General features: G+C 46.1%; 3 protein-coding genes across 7 annotated transcripts in view; all 3 read right to left on the bottom strand.

Moving 5' to 3' along the window:
• The window catches only part of LOC127596358 (interleukin-1 receptor accessory protein-like 1), a 268,134-nt gene that overhangs the window by 20,359 nt on the left and 228,156 nt on the right, over positions 1-19,619 (bottom strand). For all 4 annotated transcript variants that reach the window (XR_007961441.1, XR_007961442.1, XR_007961443.1 and 1 more), the window contains 2 exons: positions 4,245-4,377; positions 2,032-2,177 (listed from right to left, as the gene is read on the bottom strand). Coding sequence is in view for 1 of the 4 variants with exons in the window: in XM_052058749.1 (XP_051914709.1) it covers positions 2,032-2,177; positions 4,245-4,377 (279 nt within the window). In the remaining 3 variants the exon portion in view is untranslated. The remainder of the gene's footprint in view (positions 1-2,031; positions 2,178-4,244; positions 4,378-19,619) is intronic.
• The window catches only part of LOC127596382 (probable G-protein coupled receptor 34), a 281,249-nt gene that overhangs the window by 72,957 nt on the left and 188,673 nt on the right, over positions 1-19,619 (bottom strand). The window lies entirely within an intron of this gene.
• LOC127596401 (uncharacterized) overlaps positions 1-19,619 on the bottom strand; it is a 158,576-nt gene that overhangs the window by 15,008 nt on the left and 123,949 nt on the right. The gene's annotated exons all lie outside the window — the stretch shown is intronic.

Here is a 19,619-nt window from a genome sequence, read left to right as displayed (position 1 = left end):
TACCACAAAAATGATGAGCTCCTTACAAGAAGCAGGCCAAATCGAGTGAAATTGCAGAGGCCGCCACTTGGATAATGAGCAACAGCCATAACAGCCCCTGAGATAAACGAGGCACGGGACGCACTTTTGTAGCGTGTTAACTTTCGTAAATGACGTGTACTGTTTTAAAAGGCTTCTCTCGGTCCATCAGATTGCCATTCTTTGCCAGTTCCCTCGGTGGATTGGACATGAAACGCCGTTCCCTCTTACAACAGCCACCTGCCTGGCATCCCGCCCTGATAATAGAAACGTGTGTCGCAGTCTATGATGCAAATCAACAGAAAGGTTGAAATGTAATATTTATTCGATACATTTTTACAGCATTGGAAAATGTTAATACTATTTGTCCTCCTACAGAAACCAATTTCAAACAAAAAATATTTTCACTCCCTCATCTTTTTTCCATTTTTCCAATTTTTTTAAATCCAGGGAGCCACTAAGGGGCACTCAAGAGCCGCATGCAGCTCGGGAGCCGCGGGTTGCCAGCCCCCAATTTAGAGTCAAAGCGCTGACTGAAGCGGAGAGCTTCACTGAATAGAAATGCTTTCGAGCTAATGTATATAAATATTTGAAGAAACATAAAATACAGTGGAGTCAGCATTAATTTCATGATGTTTGTTTGGCCTCATCTTTGTTGATACTTTTTTTTCAACAGTAATATGAGATAAGATAACCTTTATTTGTCCCACACTGGGGAAATTTGTAGTCTACAGCAGCAATTTTTTTTTGGGGGGGGGGGGGGGGGTAGAAAAGAAAATAAACAAAGTGTTGCATGCACAAAATAAATAAATGTTTCAGTATTTATATTTTTTTGTGTGATGTGATGTTTCAATATTAAACATCACATGACATTATTTAGTGCTCATGTAACGTTCCATAAAGTGCAACATTCTCTTGTAGGTTTAATGTTTGGGAGATGAGTCTCTCTGCATAGCTGTCACGGTTATGTTTCAGTCTGGCCAGCAGGTGGCATTAGCGGACTTCTGTGCACACCTGCTGCCAATCTATGATTAGTCTCACTCTGTATTTAAGGAGCCCTCTGATATGCACATGTCGCTGGAGTATTGAATTTCGCCTTGCTACGTCCTTGCTCATTGACTGCTATTGCTACAGACCTCGTTGTGTTTTGCTTTTTGAACTCTCGGTGCTCAGTATTTTGTAAGTATGGTTCTTAGTTTGTGATTTGGCTCTTGCTTGCGTGTAGTGGTTACATTGTTTTTTGTTTGCCTTCGCGATTCTTATTTTCCCCCTTGCCTTTTGTGCAAGCGCTTTTTGTTATTCGTTTTTTTGTGCCCTCTGGTCCTTGTTTTGACCAGCACTTTATGTTACTACTTTGTCGGTGCCAATTTTTGTATATTAAACCCCTTTTGATACGGAGACCTTGTTTGGTGTCTGCATTTCAGGGATCCACTTCCTTATTTTTGTTGTGCACGAAGCAATTATCCTATCGCTTCGTGCACAACCTGACAATAGCAACTAAATGGTGCTTCGTTTTCGAGATGTGTGCCGTTGTGCATGACAGTGGTTCAAACACCGGCCGGGTTAGTGCGAGAATTTCAAAGTGTATTTTTCAAACTGCGTATTGAACAATTATTCAGGGGGGCAACTATAGATTACATTTTAAAATAATAACCTTGACATAAAAGTGCTATTTAGCATAATTCGAAGTACCACTGCTTGTCAGAATGCAAGGTTTGCTTTCAAAATGAGGGAAACGATTAAAAGGGTCAGAAATGAAATGCTGGATGATAAAAGGTGGAATCGAGCATCACAAGAGGTCACTGCTTATCAGTGGAGTGGCTTTTCTGGCACTGTCTTAATCCTGCCTGTCTCTTCCCGACGCCAGAAACGAGCAGTCAAAATTCATTGTGCTTGCTCAATTCTTGCAAGACATTCTGTTGTCAGAGTGAAGGCCACTTCAGACGCGTCACAACTTTGAATCAAAGCCCTTAAAATCCACTGTGTGGATTCATCACATTCAAAAAGCGCTACCTTTCTTGACGAGCTGGATGTTTGCCTGTCGTCGACCATTGCCATTTTCCACGTAGCAAGTGTAGTTTCCCAGGTCGCTCTCCTCCAGGGAATCGATGCTAAGCGAGATGGAGACCTCCTGCTCGCCCAAGTGCTCACGTATTGTCCTGAAGCAGAGCAGAGCGCCCGATATAAGGTCAGATAAATTAAGGCCTTTGTGAGTCAACAATCGACGCATCTTTGCTGCGCATGACAGAAAGAAAGATCAAAGGGCAACAAAACCACATTCAGGAACACTTTTTTTTTTTGCGCAAAATAAAAAGTTCTTGTCCAGTGATACAGTATTTATTTCCCACAACAATGGGAATTCCAAAGTGGCTTCTTGTCATTGTCGGTGTTAAGATGTAAACACAGAAGTCTTTGTACATCTGATAATGTACCTTTTATACTCAAAACTTTACTGTGAATATTGATGCTCAGTAACAATTCTGAAATGCCAGAAACACTTTGGGAAAACAATCAGTTCGCACTGTGGGGGGTCAAGAAAGTTTCCTCATGCCTAGAAAATGTTTTCCTTGAGAAAATGTGTGCACGTCCGAAAATCAATAAATTGTGACCTGAAAATTAGTCTTTGACTAATTGGGGAGAGATGACACATTTTTTGACACATTATTCTCAAAACTATGCACTAGCTGTTTATACCAGATATTCAATGTCTAACAATGAGATGAGCTGTAAGATGGGGAACACCGATGACACGAAATGGACAACATTTCATATCTCGATATTCACGTCGGATCTCAATAATAATAATAATTCATTCATCTTCCGAACCGCTTGATCCTCACTAGGGTCGCGGGGGGTACTGGAGCCTATCCCAGCTGTCTGCGGGCAGTAGGCGGGGGACACCCTGAATCGGTTGCCAGCCAATCACAGGGCACACAGAGACGAACAACCATCCACGCTCACACTCACACCTAGGGACAATTTAGAGTGTTCAATCAGCCTGCCACGCATGTTTTTGGAATGTGGGAGGAAACCGGAGCACCCGGAGAAAACCCACGCAGGCCCGGGGGAGAACATGCAAACTCCACACAGGGAGGCCGGAGATGGAATCGAACCCGGTACCTCTGCACTGTGAAGCCAACGTGCTAACCACTGGACTACCGGGCCGCCCAATAATAATAATAGATTTTATTTGTAAGCGTCTTTCACAACACTCAAGGACACTTTTCCAGGCAAGAGCAGACAAGAAAACCACAGATAAAATTATAAATAAGAGATAAATTTAAGTAGAATAAGCAAGTCTGAATAGGTGGGTTTTGAATGTGGGAAGATAATCAATGTTACAAATATTGGGTGGAAGTGAGTTCCAGAGGTTGGGGGCAGAGTGGCTGAAGGCTCTGAACCCCATTGTGATGAGACGGGCAGAGGGTATAGAGAAGTGGAGGGAGGATGAAGACCTGAGTGAGCGAGAAGGAATGGAGATCTGAAGATCTGATAGATAAGAGGGGGGAAAAGTTATGGATGGCTTTGAATGTGTAAAAATGAAAAAAAAAAAAGGTCCATGCTGTTGGCAGTTGTCGAGAAAGGTACCACTGTCAGAGCCAATGGACCTTGGGACTCAATTTCAGGGGCAATACAACCACTACACTCTTTGGCATGTTGTAACTGGGCTGCAATGATCTATGATAAAATTGACACGACGCAAGTTCAGCTGCAACTACTTAAAAAGTGTGGCAGTGAGTTTGGGACCCCTGCTGGAGACTCAAATTGGCCCCTGTGTCTTTCATGAGAAGAGAGTTGTGTTGAGAGCATGCTAGTACGCGGAGAGGCATCTGAAAATGCTATGACACCAACTCCTCCTCCCAGCCTTGTCATACTGCTCATTGTTAACCTTTTCATTCGGCAGCTTTTGTCTAAGATTGAGAAGTAGGAAGACTGCATTCCTACTTCACAAGGACCGCTCTGTTTCCCTTTAAACTGCTTTATCAGGTTGAAAAAGAGATTAAGGGAGTCATCCATGGAAACGTCTCCAACTAAGCTGCTGTTCTCACAAACGAAATGTCAGAGTCGGCGTCATTTCATTTGCTTCTTTTCCTGATGTTTCCAACTTGTTTCCTCTCCGCTCACTAGCTCGTATTTCAGTCAATCATCTGTCTCATGTAACAAACCAAGCTGTACATGCCATTTCATTGTGTTACTTTATGAAGACCTGGCACGAAAGGACTTACTTGATGTCACTCTCCCGCACCCGCTCCTCATCCAGATCCTCAATAAACTTCTCCGCCTTCATCCAGTAAATGAGTGGGCTGACATCACCACTGTACCCAAAGAATGCTCTGCATGTCAGGTTGACGGGACTTCCTGTGGGACAACAGAGGACAGGAGAATCATTGATGGTTTGAATTTTTAATTCTCCGACGCATTCAGGATGGACGAGTCCCGATCAGACATGCAGCACTGCCTCATTCGTCCTGTTCCGTTTTAATTCGACACATGAGGCCTTTTTTACACTAGAACCAAGGCCCATCCTGCTTTTGGAGAGCATTCCACGATCAGGCCCCCCCTTCCTGCGGAAACATCATCTCATCTTGGTCTTACGGGGACAGATAAGAGCAGACTTAAAATCATCTCCAAGATATAGTTCCGACTGGCCCAGGCTTGGCCTGAATCCCTTCTTTCAGTAAGGTTGCCATTTACCTCGAGTGCCAGGGCATTTCACATGACGTGATCTTCTATCCCCATTGATAGAAGCGTGAATGTTAATAACATTTTCCAAATAACTTTTTAAAACTGCACACGTTGAAGCATTCAGATCGGTATTCAGAAATGCCCCGCTCAAGTGTACACCCTCATTATGAAGAAAATACAATGTGATGCCTTTGATGCAGCTTTTAAATTGAAGGCACTCAACCAATGAAACAGTAGAATGACAAGATTCTCGACCTGTTTTTGTTTTCAGATTTTGTTGAGGCGTGAGCAGTATTTCTGCTTCTGTGGCATTCGGTGCTGTTTCCACATGGGTTTATCATTGACAGTAGGCTGGCTGGTTTTGTTTTCCCTCTATTCTCCTCTCCCAGAATGTGCAGGGTTTCGTTCGGCAGATAGTCTCCAAATAAGAAGCCAAGTGACCTTGGTTCAAGCTGTTGATTTGGGCAAATATTAATTCAAAATACCTACAACACAGCTTTGCAACCAATGACAATGGGAAATGCCATAGAAGGGCTATCAGATAATTGCACAGTTATATGAGTTTTTGGTATGCACGCCGCAGGGGGCGGCTCACTCTTTTATAAATCTCTTATTTGCTAACAAAGCTCCTTTTCAAAAAGAAGAAAAGAAAAGATTAGTGGGTGCGTATTACATGCACATTTTTATGGCACTACACTTTGGTTGTATAAAATGGTCTTCGTTTTTAGTAATAGTAGATTATATTACAGATTGGAGTTATTTTACCCATTATTCAAAGATTACTGTATTATACATGAGTAATCCATCCATTCATTCATTTTTCGTTCCACTTCATCCTCATAACGGTAACGAGGGGTGCTGGTGACTCTTCCAACTGTCTTCGGGCAATTGGTGGGGGACACCCTGAACTGGTTGCCAGCCAATCATAGAGCAGACACAGACGGACAACCATCCATGCTCACAATCACGCCTAGGGACAATTTAGACAAGAGTCTTCCATTAACCTGTCATGCATGTTTTTGAAATGTTGGAGGAAACCCGGAGTACCCGGAGAAAATCCACGCAGGCACGGGGAGAACAATAACATTAATAATCAACAACATTGAAAGCCACTCGATAAATAACTTATTTATTATGGCAGAGTTTTAAACCAATCATATTTCATCTAGCTTGTGTTGCCAGGTAAACTTGCTCGGGGCCTTCAGATTAAACAGAGCAGGCCCGTGCGCTGTAAGTGAACGGGCACACACAATCAGGTTGCAATAGCCAATCTCGTTTGCGTACTAGGGCCAGCTCGAAGGCCTTACGTCGAGACTGGCCGTGCGGGTTCGGTGATTGGATTAGCGCCTTTTCTGTTTCCTGAGAATTGTATCCTGACTTGTTCAATAAAGATTCTTTAAAAACAAATAAAAATATTGGATTAGCGCCTGCTAGAGCTATCACTGCATTTTAACCCAAAATGGCCAAAGGAGAAGACGTTTCGTTGCAGAACTACTTTCCACACAGCAAGGAAACATCAGAGCACGGCTGGGCACTTACAAGCTACAGTGCGTTTGAAAACGTTTGGGGACACTCACGTAGATTTGCAGCTCAGTGAACAGGCACTACATTGGTGAGTAAATGAATTTTATTTTACAGTTCTTCTTGTCATTTTATTTCGTTAGTATTAAATTAATGGTAACGAAATAAAATGACAAAGATACAAAAATGTACAGTATCAAATAAATCTGCTCACCTGCAATTTACAATGGTGCATTGTAGTCACCTTCGTGCACGAAAGTTCATTCAATCTCAGCTGCTCAACATTTTCAGTTACTGTATTTGCTGTGGTAGCGCCGATTTTCAAAATGCAAATGATCTGTTTACTTGATTTTCAAAGAATAGTTTTTTGTTATTGTTTGGTTGGTATTGCTCAATATATTGGACAGACTTGTTTAACACGCAGCGTAATATGGGTGGCATTTTATTTAGTATTTTTAAACCATCTTTTGATTTTTGAGAATATCTGTAAATTTAGTTTCCTGCTCTTAATTGTGTATGCATACTTAACGGTTTTACCACAGGTGTACCACAGGGATCTGTCCTAGGTCCACTTCTCTTCATCATCTACCTCCTGCCTCTTGGCCATATCCTCCGCAAATTTAACATCCACTTTCACTGCTTTGCTGATGACACCCAGCTCTACCTCTCCTGCAAGCCAAACTCCATACTCCCACCCCCCTCCCTCACCTCTTGCCTCTCCAAACTCAAAACATGGTTCACAACAAACTTTCTTAAATTAAATGCTAATAAAACTGAAGTCCTCCTTTTTGGCACCAAATCCACTTTATCCAAAGTAAACAGTTTTTCCTTCAACATTGACAGTTCACTCGTGTCCCCCACCCCCCAGGTTAAGAGTCTGGGTGTCATCCTGGATAGTATGCTCACCTTCCATTCACATATCAACACCATCACCCGCACTCGCTTATTTCCACCTCCGCAATATTACCAGACTTCGCCCTTCCCTCACCCCCCGCACAACTGCTATTCTTGTCCACAGTCCTGTCACATCCCGCCTTGATTACTGCAACGCTCTCCTCTTCGGCCTACCTCAAAAGTCCCTTCATAAAATCCAGCTGGTTCAAAACGCCTCTGCTCGTATCATCACAAAAACATCTTCCCACCAGCACATCACCCCCGTTCTCCAACAGCTCCCCTGGCTCCCTGTTCAACATCGAATCAATTACAAACTGCTTCTGTATACATATATGGCCATCCAGAACCTGGCCCCTCCTTACCTATCCGACCTTCTCCAGGTGCATATCCCCTCTCGCTCCCTCAGATCCTCGTCCTCCCTCCGCCTGTCAGAGCCCCCTGCCCGACTGATCACCATGGGAGCCAGAGCCTTCAGTCACGCTGCTCCAAAGCTCTGGAACAACCTACCTCCGGACCTCCAAAACTGCACACCTCTTTCCACTTTCAAGTCCCGACTAAAAACACACCTGTTCAGGATTGCCTACAACACATAGCTCTTCCATTTCCTATGTTTTTATTATTTTATGTCCTGTTTTTATATAACATCTCGTTTACAAATTTTTACATTGTATTTTCTTATTGTTTGTACAGTGTCCTTGGGTGGCATGAAAGGCGCTTTTAAATAAAATGCATTATTATTATTATTATTATTATTATTATTATTTTAAATGCTCCTGAAATTAAGTGCTGCTTGACGAGCCTATGTTGTGTATGCATGTGACGTCACTGAAGGCCTAACGTTGAAATGCACGGCCCGCCACTGATATTTAATACTAAGCATATTGCCATGTATTGAAATGCTAGCAGCAGTCGCTTTGAAGAGAAATGTACAACTTGGATGAGCTTGTTGTGGAAGCATGAGACCCCTGACCTTAACCCAATCAAACACCTCTGAGACAAACTTGAACACAAATGATGCCACAGACCTCCAGAATACTGAGTAAACAGCAACATATTTGGAAAAATATTCATATTCATCACATCCTGGTCTGATGGTATGAGAACCTTGTAGTGTGACACATGAGAAGTGGACAAAAAAAAAAATCAGGATATCCATAAAGAAGCTGCAGCAGGGATGCCCAAGGAAGCACTGCTGGGCACACATACAACAGTATAAAAAGATATTTCAGCCGGTCTCTGTATGCAATTCCGGATCCTTGACCCTGTGGCAGAGACTCAGGCGGCTGTGACATTGTAGATAACGGTCGTGTATAATTGGTGACTTGCTACTTGGGAGATGATAAGGACTTTTATTTTACCTCTTAAGAACAATCCAATTGAAAAGCACGTTTGAAGCTTCACCAGAGGCAAAGCTGGGGAAATCTCTTTCTCCGTGCATTTAGCACAAATACTTGGCTTGTACCGTACATTTAAAACTGCATCTGGGTCTTTTCCACTCAAGAGTGTGGACAAGTTGGCATTTCTTAAAAAGTCCACCGGGGGGCTCTAAGGCGCTACTTAGCAAACGATGCATAAAAAGAAGATAAAACAAAGTGAACAGACAAGCAGATCCTTTTATGTGACAAGGAATGAACCGCTTATTGTGTTGCTGTACCCACAAGGTCACTCCACTGGGAGCCTACACAGCACGTGCGGTCTGTGCTTACCGTATATATGCACACGTGGCAAAGGCAGAACCATGAGGTTTGTTGGAATTGAATTACACATAGAGCTGAGACCTCTGTGGCAAAGCAGATAAATCACTGGCGTGAAAAAAATAAAATGAATCACAAAGACTAATGAGAGCCTTCTTTCTGATTGGGTACACAAGATTGCACGTTGACATACTTACAAGAAGTACACACAACGCGGGGTTTGTCTATAGGTTCAAACCACGAGTAGAAAAGTAGGAAGACGGCCCTGAAAAAAAAGGGGGCCAGGAGTGAACAGGAATAACACTTAAGAAGCGGGATTTCCTTTTTTTTTTTAGAAGCTCAACAGTAATGAGGTCACATGCAGCTCCTTGCCTCGTGTTTTGGCAAGGCAGGAAGCAATTAAAGACAGAAACGCTGCATATAAGAAAAGCACAGTAATTGTGAGCGGGAGTCTGGAATCGAGACGGTATGTAGGCATGTATTAAAGATAGATCATTGCAGAAATCTGCATAGCATTCAGGTGTTTATAGTGGATCTCATTTGATCGCGTTGGACTGAGATCACTGAAGGCACGGAGCCTCTCGCTATCGCTAAATTCCTGAAAGCACGACAAGGACCCGAGTGCCGAGGAGGACAAGAGACATCGAAGGTGTATAGCCGCTAATTGCCAGGGCTGGGACCCCTCGCTTGTCAGCAGATGTCCCATTTTAATTGATACCCCGAACAGAACTTCGCTGAGTTCTTCATTAAAGCTTACAACTCTCCGATCACATTTTCAATTGCCTCAGTCAGACTCGTGTAGTCACACTGTGGCAGGAGACTTCATTGCCGGCTGCCACGGAGATATGAGCGGACGCACACATTGTTCAGCATCTTCACATATGGCAAACATCAAAGTCAATTATGTTGCATGGCATGTAAAGTTCCAATTTCTCTGCTTTTCTGACAGTCCGTTTTGCCAAGAGTGAGCTGTCTGCCAATAAATATTCTATCATTGTTGAATAATCCATGACGAATAGACAAATAAGCAGAATAACAAATACAATGGCGGAACAGTGGATGACATTTGTAAAGATTAAGAGCTGCTGTGTTCGCATGACGCATGAGTATGTTGACAAAGTCGTTAACTATTCAGTGGGTTTGTTGCCTGTTGTCTTGCTCAGTTGCATTCTCCAAATGCAAATCTCACCAGACATTAGAGAAATATGAGAAAGGGACAAAGGCCACATCGAATGGGAAAAACAACACTTCAGCCCCTATCCCACTGAGCGGCCGGTGTTTTTGAAGGAAGCAAAGGTTGCATTCATGTCAGAGTTCATCAGGGTTCGTTCAACATAGAAAATAACCTGTAACCACACTAACCGCTCCAAAGTTAGAATAGATCAAAACAGCGAGCTAAAGATGTGGGGCAAAAAACCCCCAAAACAAAACAATTGGCTTGTGGAAATTCTCATTGGCCAGTAACTTTAGAGAGTCACCGGCCAATGTGGCTGGCCATTAAAAAAGTAAATTAAAAACGCTGCCTGTCAGCCAACAGTTTTAGCCACAACATCTTGAAAAACAAACAATGAACACATGAAGTAAACAGCAGATCCTGTAGGAAGACAATTTAGTAGTCATAGATAATAGGGCCAGTGCCTTCTAAGAAGAGTTTGAGCATCGTGATATTTGTCAAATTTGTTTGGCGTGAAAATTGTATTCTTTTTCTGTCTTGAGGTTTACTATTGCTCTCATCTGGACTTGGACTTTGTGGACTCTGACCAGACTTGGACTCGATAAAGGAGGACTTGACGACAGCCCTGGGTCATACCTGGCATTACGGTACTAGGCCGTGAACAAGTGGCGAAAGACACCTTAAAAAGAAACCGACCAAATAGGCCGACATAGACATAAATGCTTTGGATTAAAAATGATTCCAATCTAACTTTCATCAAGAGGGCAACACAGAGATTATGAGGTTCATGCCGTTTGCTGTCTCTATACAGTACTTCTACATCATCATAATACTAGACTGAGGCCTGTGTTGGTTGCGGTGTGTAGACAGTCCTACGACACTACTATACTACTCGTTTTCTGTTGAGAGCTCAAGATAATGGCAGTTCTTTCTTACTTTATTGTGTTTAATGACTGTATGGGATTTAGGTGGGCTTCTAACAGAGTAGCCTGCTGGCCTCTGGGCATGGTTGCACTTCAGCCAGTGTTGCTGTACAACTTGTAGAACAATGTGTACAACTACCCAAACATCTGGCAAATGGCATGAAAATTCAAAGTCTTTTTGCATTGCATAACTAGCTCTCCTTTGGAATGAGACCTTGATTTGGCAATAGATACCAAAAGTAATATTTTAATGGAAATGGTACAAAGGAGAGATTGTTGATTGCCTCATAGTTACGGTACTCTTGTTTGGTAATGTGTTACCAAATCCTGGTCCTGAGCTTCAGTTCCTCCAGACACCTTTGGATTTAAAATCTTTTGTCATGTCTTAAAATTGTTCATCTTAATGTGCGCAGCTTATTCTCCAAAATTGACATGGTCAAAATTGGGATTAAATCTGCAGATGCATATATTGTGGTAATTTCTGAAATGGAGTTGATGAAATCTACTGAAAATGGTGACTTGAATATAGCTAGCTACAATATCTATCATAGTGGTAGGCCTAAAATAGGTGCGGGGCGTTTTTTCCAATTTATGTTGAATCACCACGTATAACCGTTGTTGAGTGTGATGGGGCTCCATATGTCCCCAATGAATCAGAACAATCCAAAAATCATATCTCCAAACTGAATTGTAATGAACTCATTTTGGCTGGTGATTTACTGGAAATTGGAACTGTATTAACAGTTTCAGATGAGTTCAAATCTTTTTGTGATCCTTTTAATCTCACACAGTTGCTGAATATCCTCATGCGATCAAATCTTAAAAGCCCTGGTAAATGAATGAATAATTGAGTTTGTTGTTACTCGTGTTCCAAATGAATTCTCATTCTTGAGTGTCTTCCGTGATGATTTCAGTAATCACTATGATGCGGCCGCTGTTATGAATACCAAGGCAATGAATTTTAACCATTGAAATGAACATGGTCATCATCATTATCACCATCATCATCATCATCATTATCATTTGGCTGATGTTGGCTGGTACCAGATGTTGAAAAACAGCGTGGACCTTTTCTGGGGATATTTTTATGCAAATTCTGAATAGCTATGCCTCATTAGGAAGGTACAGGCTCAAGGGATGAGAAGACCCCATGTTTTTCCCCAAACCAGTTCTGGAGGCTATTCATAAGCGTGAACAAGCTTGGGGCAAGGCAAGAAAAAGACTCGCACACAGATTGGTCTAATTTCAGACGTTTAAGGAACAAATCGTTGCCCTTCATTTAAAAAAAATAAAAGATAAATCAGAATATTATTTTTCTGTCACAAATGAAAATTTAAATAATCCACAGACATTTGGGAAAGTTATTAAGTCACTTTTAGTAAGTAAAGGCACTTTGGTTTTGCCATTGTAACTTTTAAGCAACTCTACTCTATATCTTCTATATATATATTGCGCGTCGTCCCGCATGCGGTCTGACCTTCCGTCTGTCCCTTTTCAAAACGTACCTACTTCACCGCGCCGCTGCGCGCCGCCACTGCGCCGCCACTGCGCCGCTCAGGCAGTGGCTCACTACGATCGCGCGGGCAACTTAGCGAAAAAATGTTGTCTACCCACAAGCATTGCAATAAAATTGTTAGTTATTTAGTAGAGCTAAACATCTCTTTATTTTCGCGATAAGCAATGAAGATGAACAAAAAGTTGAACCAAGCAACAACACTTTTGTGGGCCGAAGGCCCACCTTACCAGCCTTCCGCAGGAACTAGCTGATGAGCCGCCCGGAGGGTGGCGAACCACCACCTTACCAGCCTTCCGCAGGAACTAGCTGATGAGCCGCCCGGAGGGCGGCGAACCAGCTAGTATCTATACAATAGGACTGGGGTTCGAAACTGTTTTAATCAGCATTTTAAACTCAGGCTCTTTGTTTGTCGCTCTCGATGAAAATCTCAACAATTCTTCCAATGTACATTCGAGATGCATTTAATCTGGCGGCCCGGTAGTCCAGTGGTTAGCACGTCAGCTTCACAGTGCAGAGGTACCGGGTTCGATTCCAGCTCCGGCCTCCCTGTGTGGAGTTTGCATGTTCTCCCCGGGATTGCGTGGGTTTTCTCCGGGTGCTCCGGTTTCCTCCCACATTCCAAGAACATGCATGGCAAGTTGATTGGACACTCTAAATTGTCCCTAGGTGTGAGTGTGGGTGTGGATGGTTGTTCGTCTCTGTGTGCCCTGTGATTGGCTGGCAACTGATTCAGGGTGTCCCCTGCCTACTGCCCGGAGACGGCTGGGATAGGCCCCAGCACCTCCCGCATACCGAGTGAGGATCAAGCGTTTTGGAAAACGGATGGATGCATTTAATCTTGTATTTTTTTGTGCGGGAAGTCCATGAAGCCCTCCAAACATGAGATCGTGTTTGCCTTCTGCCAGCAGACAGTGTGGCGGAGACATACTTTTAACCTCAAAATTGGAAAAAAATTAATAACATCCAGTCCCTGTGCAAATTGGCTTTTGTTCTCTACTGCAATGTTGACAAACTATCGACAAATATAGAACCTCTCAAATTCATAAAGCTCTTGTTAGTAAGCAAGTAAATGGGTTTTTGTACTGATACAGTATGTCTTTTTAACAGCATCAATCTGGCTTCAGAATAAACATTAAACCCGCAGCAGTAACACTGTACATCGCTTTTTATTGATTTTATTTGACACCGTTGACTGATATTTAAAAATGAATATAAATATGAAAGGTTGTTTCAAATGATTCCCACTTTGCCCACTATCTGAGACAGTTTTTCAGCATGTGAGCTACTTATAAAATGACCAAGTCCAAATGATCGACCTAATATTTATTTATTTGTTTTTATTTATTATGTATTTATTTATTTATTTGTCCCCTCCGTGAGTCGTCACCTTACCGCGGTGGAGGGGTTTGTGTGTCCCAATGATCCTAGAAGCTAAGTTGTCTGGGGCTTAATGCCCCTGGCAGGGTCACCCATGGCAAACAGGTTCTAGGTGAGGGGCCAGACAAAGCACGGCTCAAAGACCCCTTATGATGAGCAAAATATATGGACCAAGGTTTCCCTTGCCCGGACGCGGGTCACCGGGGCCCCCCTCTGGAGCCAGGCCTGGAGGTGGGGCTCGTTGGCAAGCGCCTGGTGGCCGGGCCTACACCCATGGGGCCCGGCCGGGCACAGCCCGAAGAGGCAACGTGGGTCCCCCTTCCCATGGGCTCACCACCCATGAGAGGGGCCAAAGGGGTCGGGTGCAATGTGAGCTGGGCGGCAGCCAAAGGCGGGGACCCTGGCGGTCCGATCCTCGGCTGCAGAAGCTAGCTCTTGGGACATGGAATGTCACCTCTCTGGCAGGGAAGGAGCCCGAGCTGGTGTGTGAGGCAGAGAATTTCCGACTGGATATAGTCGGACTTGCCTCCACACACAGCCTGGGTTCTGGTACCAGTTCTCTCGAGAGGGGTTGGACTCTCTTCCACTCTGGAGTTGCTCACGGTGAGAGGCGCAGAGCAGGTGTGGGCATACTCATTGCCCCCCGGCTCAGTGCCTGTACATTGGGGTTCACACCGGTAGACGAGAGGGTTGCCTCCCTCCGCCTGCGGGTGGGGGGACGGGTCCTGACTGTTGTTTGTGCATATGCACCAAACAGCAGCTCAGCATACCCACCCTTTTTGGAGTCCCTGGAGGGTGTGCTGGAGAGTACTCCTGCTGGGGACTCCCTTGTTCTGCTGGGGGACTTCAATGCTCACGTGGGCAATGACAGTGAGACCTGGAGGGGCGTGATTGGGAGGAACGGCCCCCCCGATCTGAACCCGAGTGGTGTTTTGTTATTGGACTTCTGTGCTCGTCACGGATTGTCCATAACGAACACCTTGTTCAAACATAAGGGTGTCCATATGTGCACTTGGCACCAGGATACCCTAGGCCGCAGTTCGATGATCGACTTTGTAGTTGTATCATCGGATTTGCGGCTGCATGTTCTGGACACTTGGGTGGAGAGAGGGGCGGAGCTGTCAACTGATCACCACCTGGTGGTGAGTAGGCTCCGATGGTGGGGAAGATGCCGGTCCGACCTGGCAGACCCAAACGTATAGTGAGGGTTTGTTGGGAGCGTCTGGCGGAATCCCCTGTCAGAAGGAGCTTCAACTCCCACCTTCGGCAGAGCTTTGCCCACGTCTGAGCGACCAATCTGAGTTGTGGCCGTAAGGTGGTCGGTGCCTGTCATGGCGGCAACCCCCAAACTCGCTGGTGGACACCGGCAGTAAGGGATGCCATCAAGCTGAAGGAGTCCTATAGGGCCCTTATTGCCTGTAGGACTCCAGAGGCTGCTGATAGGTATCGATTGTATCGATTGAGTTTCAACTCCCACCTCCGACAGAGCTTTTCCCATGTTCCGGGGGAGGCGGGGGACATTGAGCCCGAGTGGACCGTGTTCCGTGCCTCTATTGTTGAGGCGGCCAATCTGAGTTGTGGCCGTAAGGTGGTTGGTGCCTGTCGTGGCGGCAACCCCCGTACTCGCTGGTGGACACCAGCAGTAAGGGATGCCGTCAAGCTGAAGAAGGAGTCCTATCAAGCCTTTATGGCCTGTGGTACCCCAGAGGCAGCTGACAGGTATCGATTGGCCAAGCGGGCCGCGGCTTCGGTGGTCGCCGAGGCAAAAACCCGAGCGTGGGAAGAGTTCTGTGAGGCCATGGAAGCCGACTTCCGGACGGCTTCGAGGAAATTCTGGTCCACCATCCGACGTCTCAGGAGGGGGAAGCAGTGCACCACTAACACTGTGTACAGTGGGGATGGGGCGCTGCTGACTTTGACTCGGGACGTTGTGAACCGGTGGGCAGAGTACTTCGAAGACCTCCTCAACTCCACCAACACGCCTTCCTTGGAGGAAGCAGAGCCCGGGGACTCTGAGGTGGGCTCTCCTATCTCTGTGGTTGAAGTCACCGATGTTGTTAAAAAGCTCCTCGGTGGCAAGGCCCCAGGGGTGGATGAGATCCGCCCGGAGTTCCTCAAGGCTCTGGATGTTGTGGGGCTGTCCTGGTTGACACGCCTCTGCAACATCGCGTGGACAACAGGGAGAGTGCCTCTGGATTGGCAGACCGGGGTGGTAGTCCCTCTTTTTAAAAAGGGGGACCGGAGGGTGTGTTCCAACTACAGAGGGATCACACTCCTCAGCCTCCCTGGTAAGGTCTATTCAGGGGTGCTGGAGAGGAGGGTCCGTCAGGAAGTCGAGCCTCAGATTGAGGAGGAGCAGTGTGGTTTTCGTCCCGGCCGTGGAACAGTGGACCAGCTCTACACCCTTAGCAGGGTCCTTGAGGGTATGTGGGAATTCGCCCAACCAGTCTACATGTGTTTTGTGGACTTGGAGAAGGCGTTTGACCGTGTCCCTCGGGGAGTTCTGTGGGGGGTGCTTCGTGGGTATGGGGTACCGAACCCCCTGATACGGGCTGTTCGGTCACTATACCACCGATGTCAGAGTTTGGTTCGCATTGCCGGCAGTAAGTCGGAATCGTTTCCAGTGGAGGTAGGACTCCGCCAAGGCTGCCCTTTGTCGCCGATTCTGTTCATAACCTTTATGGACAGAATTTCTAGGCGCAGCCGAAGCGTTGAGGGGGTCCGTTTTGGGGGCCTCAGTATTTCATCCCTGCTTTTTGCAGATGATGTGGTGCTGTTGGCTCCTTCAAACGGGGCTCTCCAACTCTCACTGGAGCGTTTCGCAGCCGAGTGTGAAGCGGTTGGGATGAAAATCAGCACCTCCAAATCTGAAACTATGGTCCTCAGTCGGAAAAGGGTGGAGTGCCCACTCCGGGTCGGGGAGGAGATCTTACCCCAAGTGGAGGAGTTCAAGTATCTTGGGGTCTTGTTCACGAGTGGGGGTAGGAGGGAGCGGGAGATCGACAGGCGGATCGGTGCAGCGTCTGCTGTGATGCGGACGTTGTATCGGTCTGTCGTGGTGAAGAAGGAGCTGAGCCAAAAGGCGAAGCTCTCAATTTACCGGTCGATCTACGTCCCAACCCTCACCTATGGTCACGAGCTATGGGTCGTGACCGAAAGAACGAGATCCCGGATACAAGCGGCTGAAATGAGTTTTCTCCGCAGGGTGTCCGGGCTCTCCCTTAGAGATAAGGTGAGAAGCTCAGTCATCCGGGAGGGGCTCAGAGTCGAGCCGCTTCTCCTCCACATCGAGAGGAGCCAGATGAGGTGGCTTGGGCATCTGATTCGGATGCCTCCTGAGCGCCTCCCCGGTGAGGTGTTCCGGTCATGTCCCACCGGGAGAAGACCCAGAGGAAGACCCAGGACACGCTGGAGAGACTATGTCACCCAGCTGGCCTGGGAACGACTCGGGATCCCCCGGGGAGAGCTGGAAGAAGTAGCTAGGGAGAGGGAAGTCTGGGCTTCCCTGCTAAAGCTGTTGCCCCCGCGACCCGGCCCCGGATAAGCGGTAGATGATGGATGGATGGATGGATGGATGGATGGATGGATTTATTTATTTGTATTTATTTATTTATAAGGCACACTTAAAAGTGTTACATTTTCTCCAAAATGCACCGAATAATGTGGGGCGCCTTATTTTTACACCAAGTTCCACAATCAATTAATGCCGTTGTGTGACTTGTGTAAAGGAAAGGAGGACGTCACTGAGGACAGCATGTGGGCGTTATGTGGGAAAGGTGGGCATGAAAGAAGATACTGAAGGCCGGTATATAATGCCGGTATTTGCATTGTGTAAAACAACATCAGATTGGCAAGGATCCCGAAAATGGCACCTAGGAAGAGACATGCTTACGAAGCACGGTTTTAAACTGCAAGCTATCAGTAAACGCGGAGGACGATGGGAATCGAGCAGCCACGAGAGAATTCATAATCAATGGAACCATGGTGTTTGGTGCTTTTGTTTTATGAAATGGTGCCATCTATCCATCTGGGCAAGGACTACCTTGGCACAGCAACAGCCGGCGGATCACATGGAAAAGCTGGCCATCTTCCACTCCTACTACAGTAAGAAGATCCTCAACAAACACATACAGCCCAACCACATCACCAACATGGATGAGGTGCCGATCCCTTTCGACATCCCAGTGAACCACACAGAAGAGAAAGAAGAAGGGGACCAGAATGGGACCCATACACATAACAGGGCACGAGAAGTCGGCTTTTACCGTTGTACTTGGTTACCATAGTAATGGAATGAAACTGCCGACTATGGAGGAAGACGCTGCCTCAAGAAAAATTACCAGTCAGACTGAGGTGGACATAAGATAAGATATCCTTTATTCGTCCCACACTGGGGAAATTTACAGCCTCCAGCAGCAAGAATGTATGTAGAAAGAAGAAAGGAGAAAGAGAAAAAAAAACAACAAACATCTTTCAATTAAATACAATCTGAACACAAATGGATAAATCGCAGTACTATTTACAATTTTCCTTCACATCATTTAATTATTATTATTATTATTATGATTGTTATTTTTTATTCATCAGCCTGACAGCAGTCGGTAGGAATGAGCGTCGGTATCTCTCCTTCTTGCAGCGCGGGTGTAACAGTCTCTGGCTGAAGGAGCTACCAAGTGCTGTCAGGGCGTTGCTGGAGAGGGTGGGAGGGACTGGCCATCATAGCTTTTAGCTTAGTTAGCATCCTTCTGTTGCCCACCTCCTCCAGAGTGTCAAGGGAGCAACCCAGGACAGAACTGGCCTTCCTGACCATTCGCTCCAGTCTCTTTCTGTCCCGGGCTGAGATGCTGCCTGACCAGCAGACAATGCCATAATGGTTGGCCGAGGCCACCACCGAGTTCTAGAACATCTTAAGGAGTGACCCCCAAAAGACCTCAGTTTCCTGAGTAGGAAGAGTCGGCTCTGTCCTTTCCTAATCAGGGTGTCCGTGTTTGTAGACCAGTCCAGTTTGTCGTTCAGAAGAACACCAAGGTACTTGTAGGAGGTCACCCTCTCTATGTCCATATCCTGGATGTTCATCGGTGCTGGTGAGGACTTTTTCCTGCAGAAATCCACAACCAACTCTTTAGTTTTCCTAGGGTTGATCTGGAGGAGATTCTGCTGGCACCAGTCCACAAAGTCCTTTGTCAGTCCCCTGTACTCCCGATCGTCCCCTTCTGTAATGAGGCCAACAATCGCAGAGTCATCGGAGAACTTCTGAAGGTGGCAGTTTGGAGTGACGTGTCTGAAGTCCGAGGTGTAGAGGATGAACAGGAATGGAGCCAGAACAGTCCCCTGCGGCGCTCCAGTGCTGCAGAGAAGCCGGTCCAACTCAAAGCTCTGCAATCTCACGTACTGCGGCCGATTTGTGAGGTAGTCTATGATCCATGCTGTGAGATGGTGGTCCACTCCGGCGTTGTGCAGTTTGCCTCCAAGCAAATTGGGCTGGATGGTGTTGAAGGCACTGGAGAAATCAAAGAACATGATTCTCACAGTGCTCCCAGCCTTCTCCAAGTGTGACAGCACTGAGTGGAGGAGGTAGATAATGGCGTCTTCCACGCCGATGCCAGGCTGATAGGCAAACTGCAGCGGGTCCAGTGACGGGCTCACCAGCGGTCGAAGGTGGGTGAAGATGAGTCTCTCCAGCGTCTTCATCAGGTGAGACGTCAGCGCCACCGGTCTGTAGCTGTTCAGCTCCTTAGGGTGGGGGGTCTTGGGCACTGGGACCGGGCACGAAGTTTTCCACAGCTGTGGAGCTCTGCCCAGCTTCAGGCTCAGGT

The sequence above is a fragment of the Hippocampus zosterae genome, chromosome 2 (assembly GCF_025434085.1).
Source record: "Hippocampus zosterae strain Florida chromosome 2, ASM2543408v3, whole genome shotgun sequence".
In the NCBI taxonomy this organism is placed as follows: Eukaryota; Metazoa; Chordata; class Actinopteri; order Syngnathiformes; family Syngnathidae; genus Hippocampus; species Hippocampus zosterae.
This window is presented reverse-complemented; position numbering and strand designations above follow the sequence as displayed.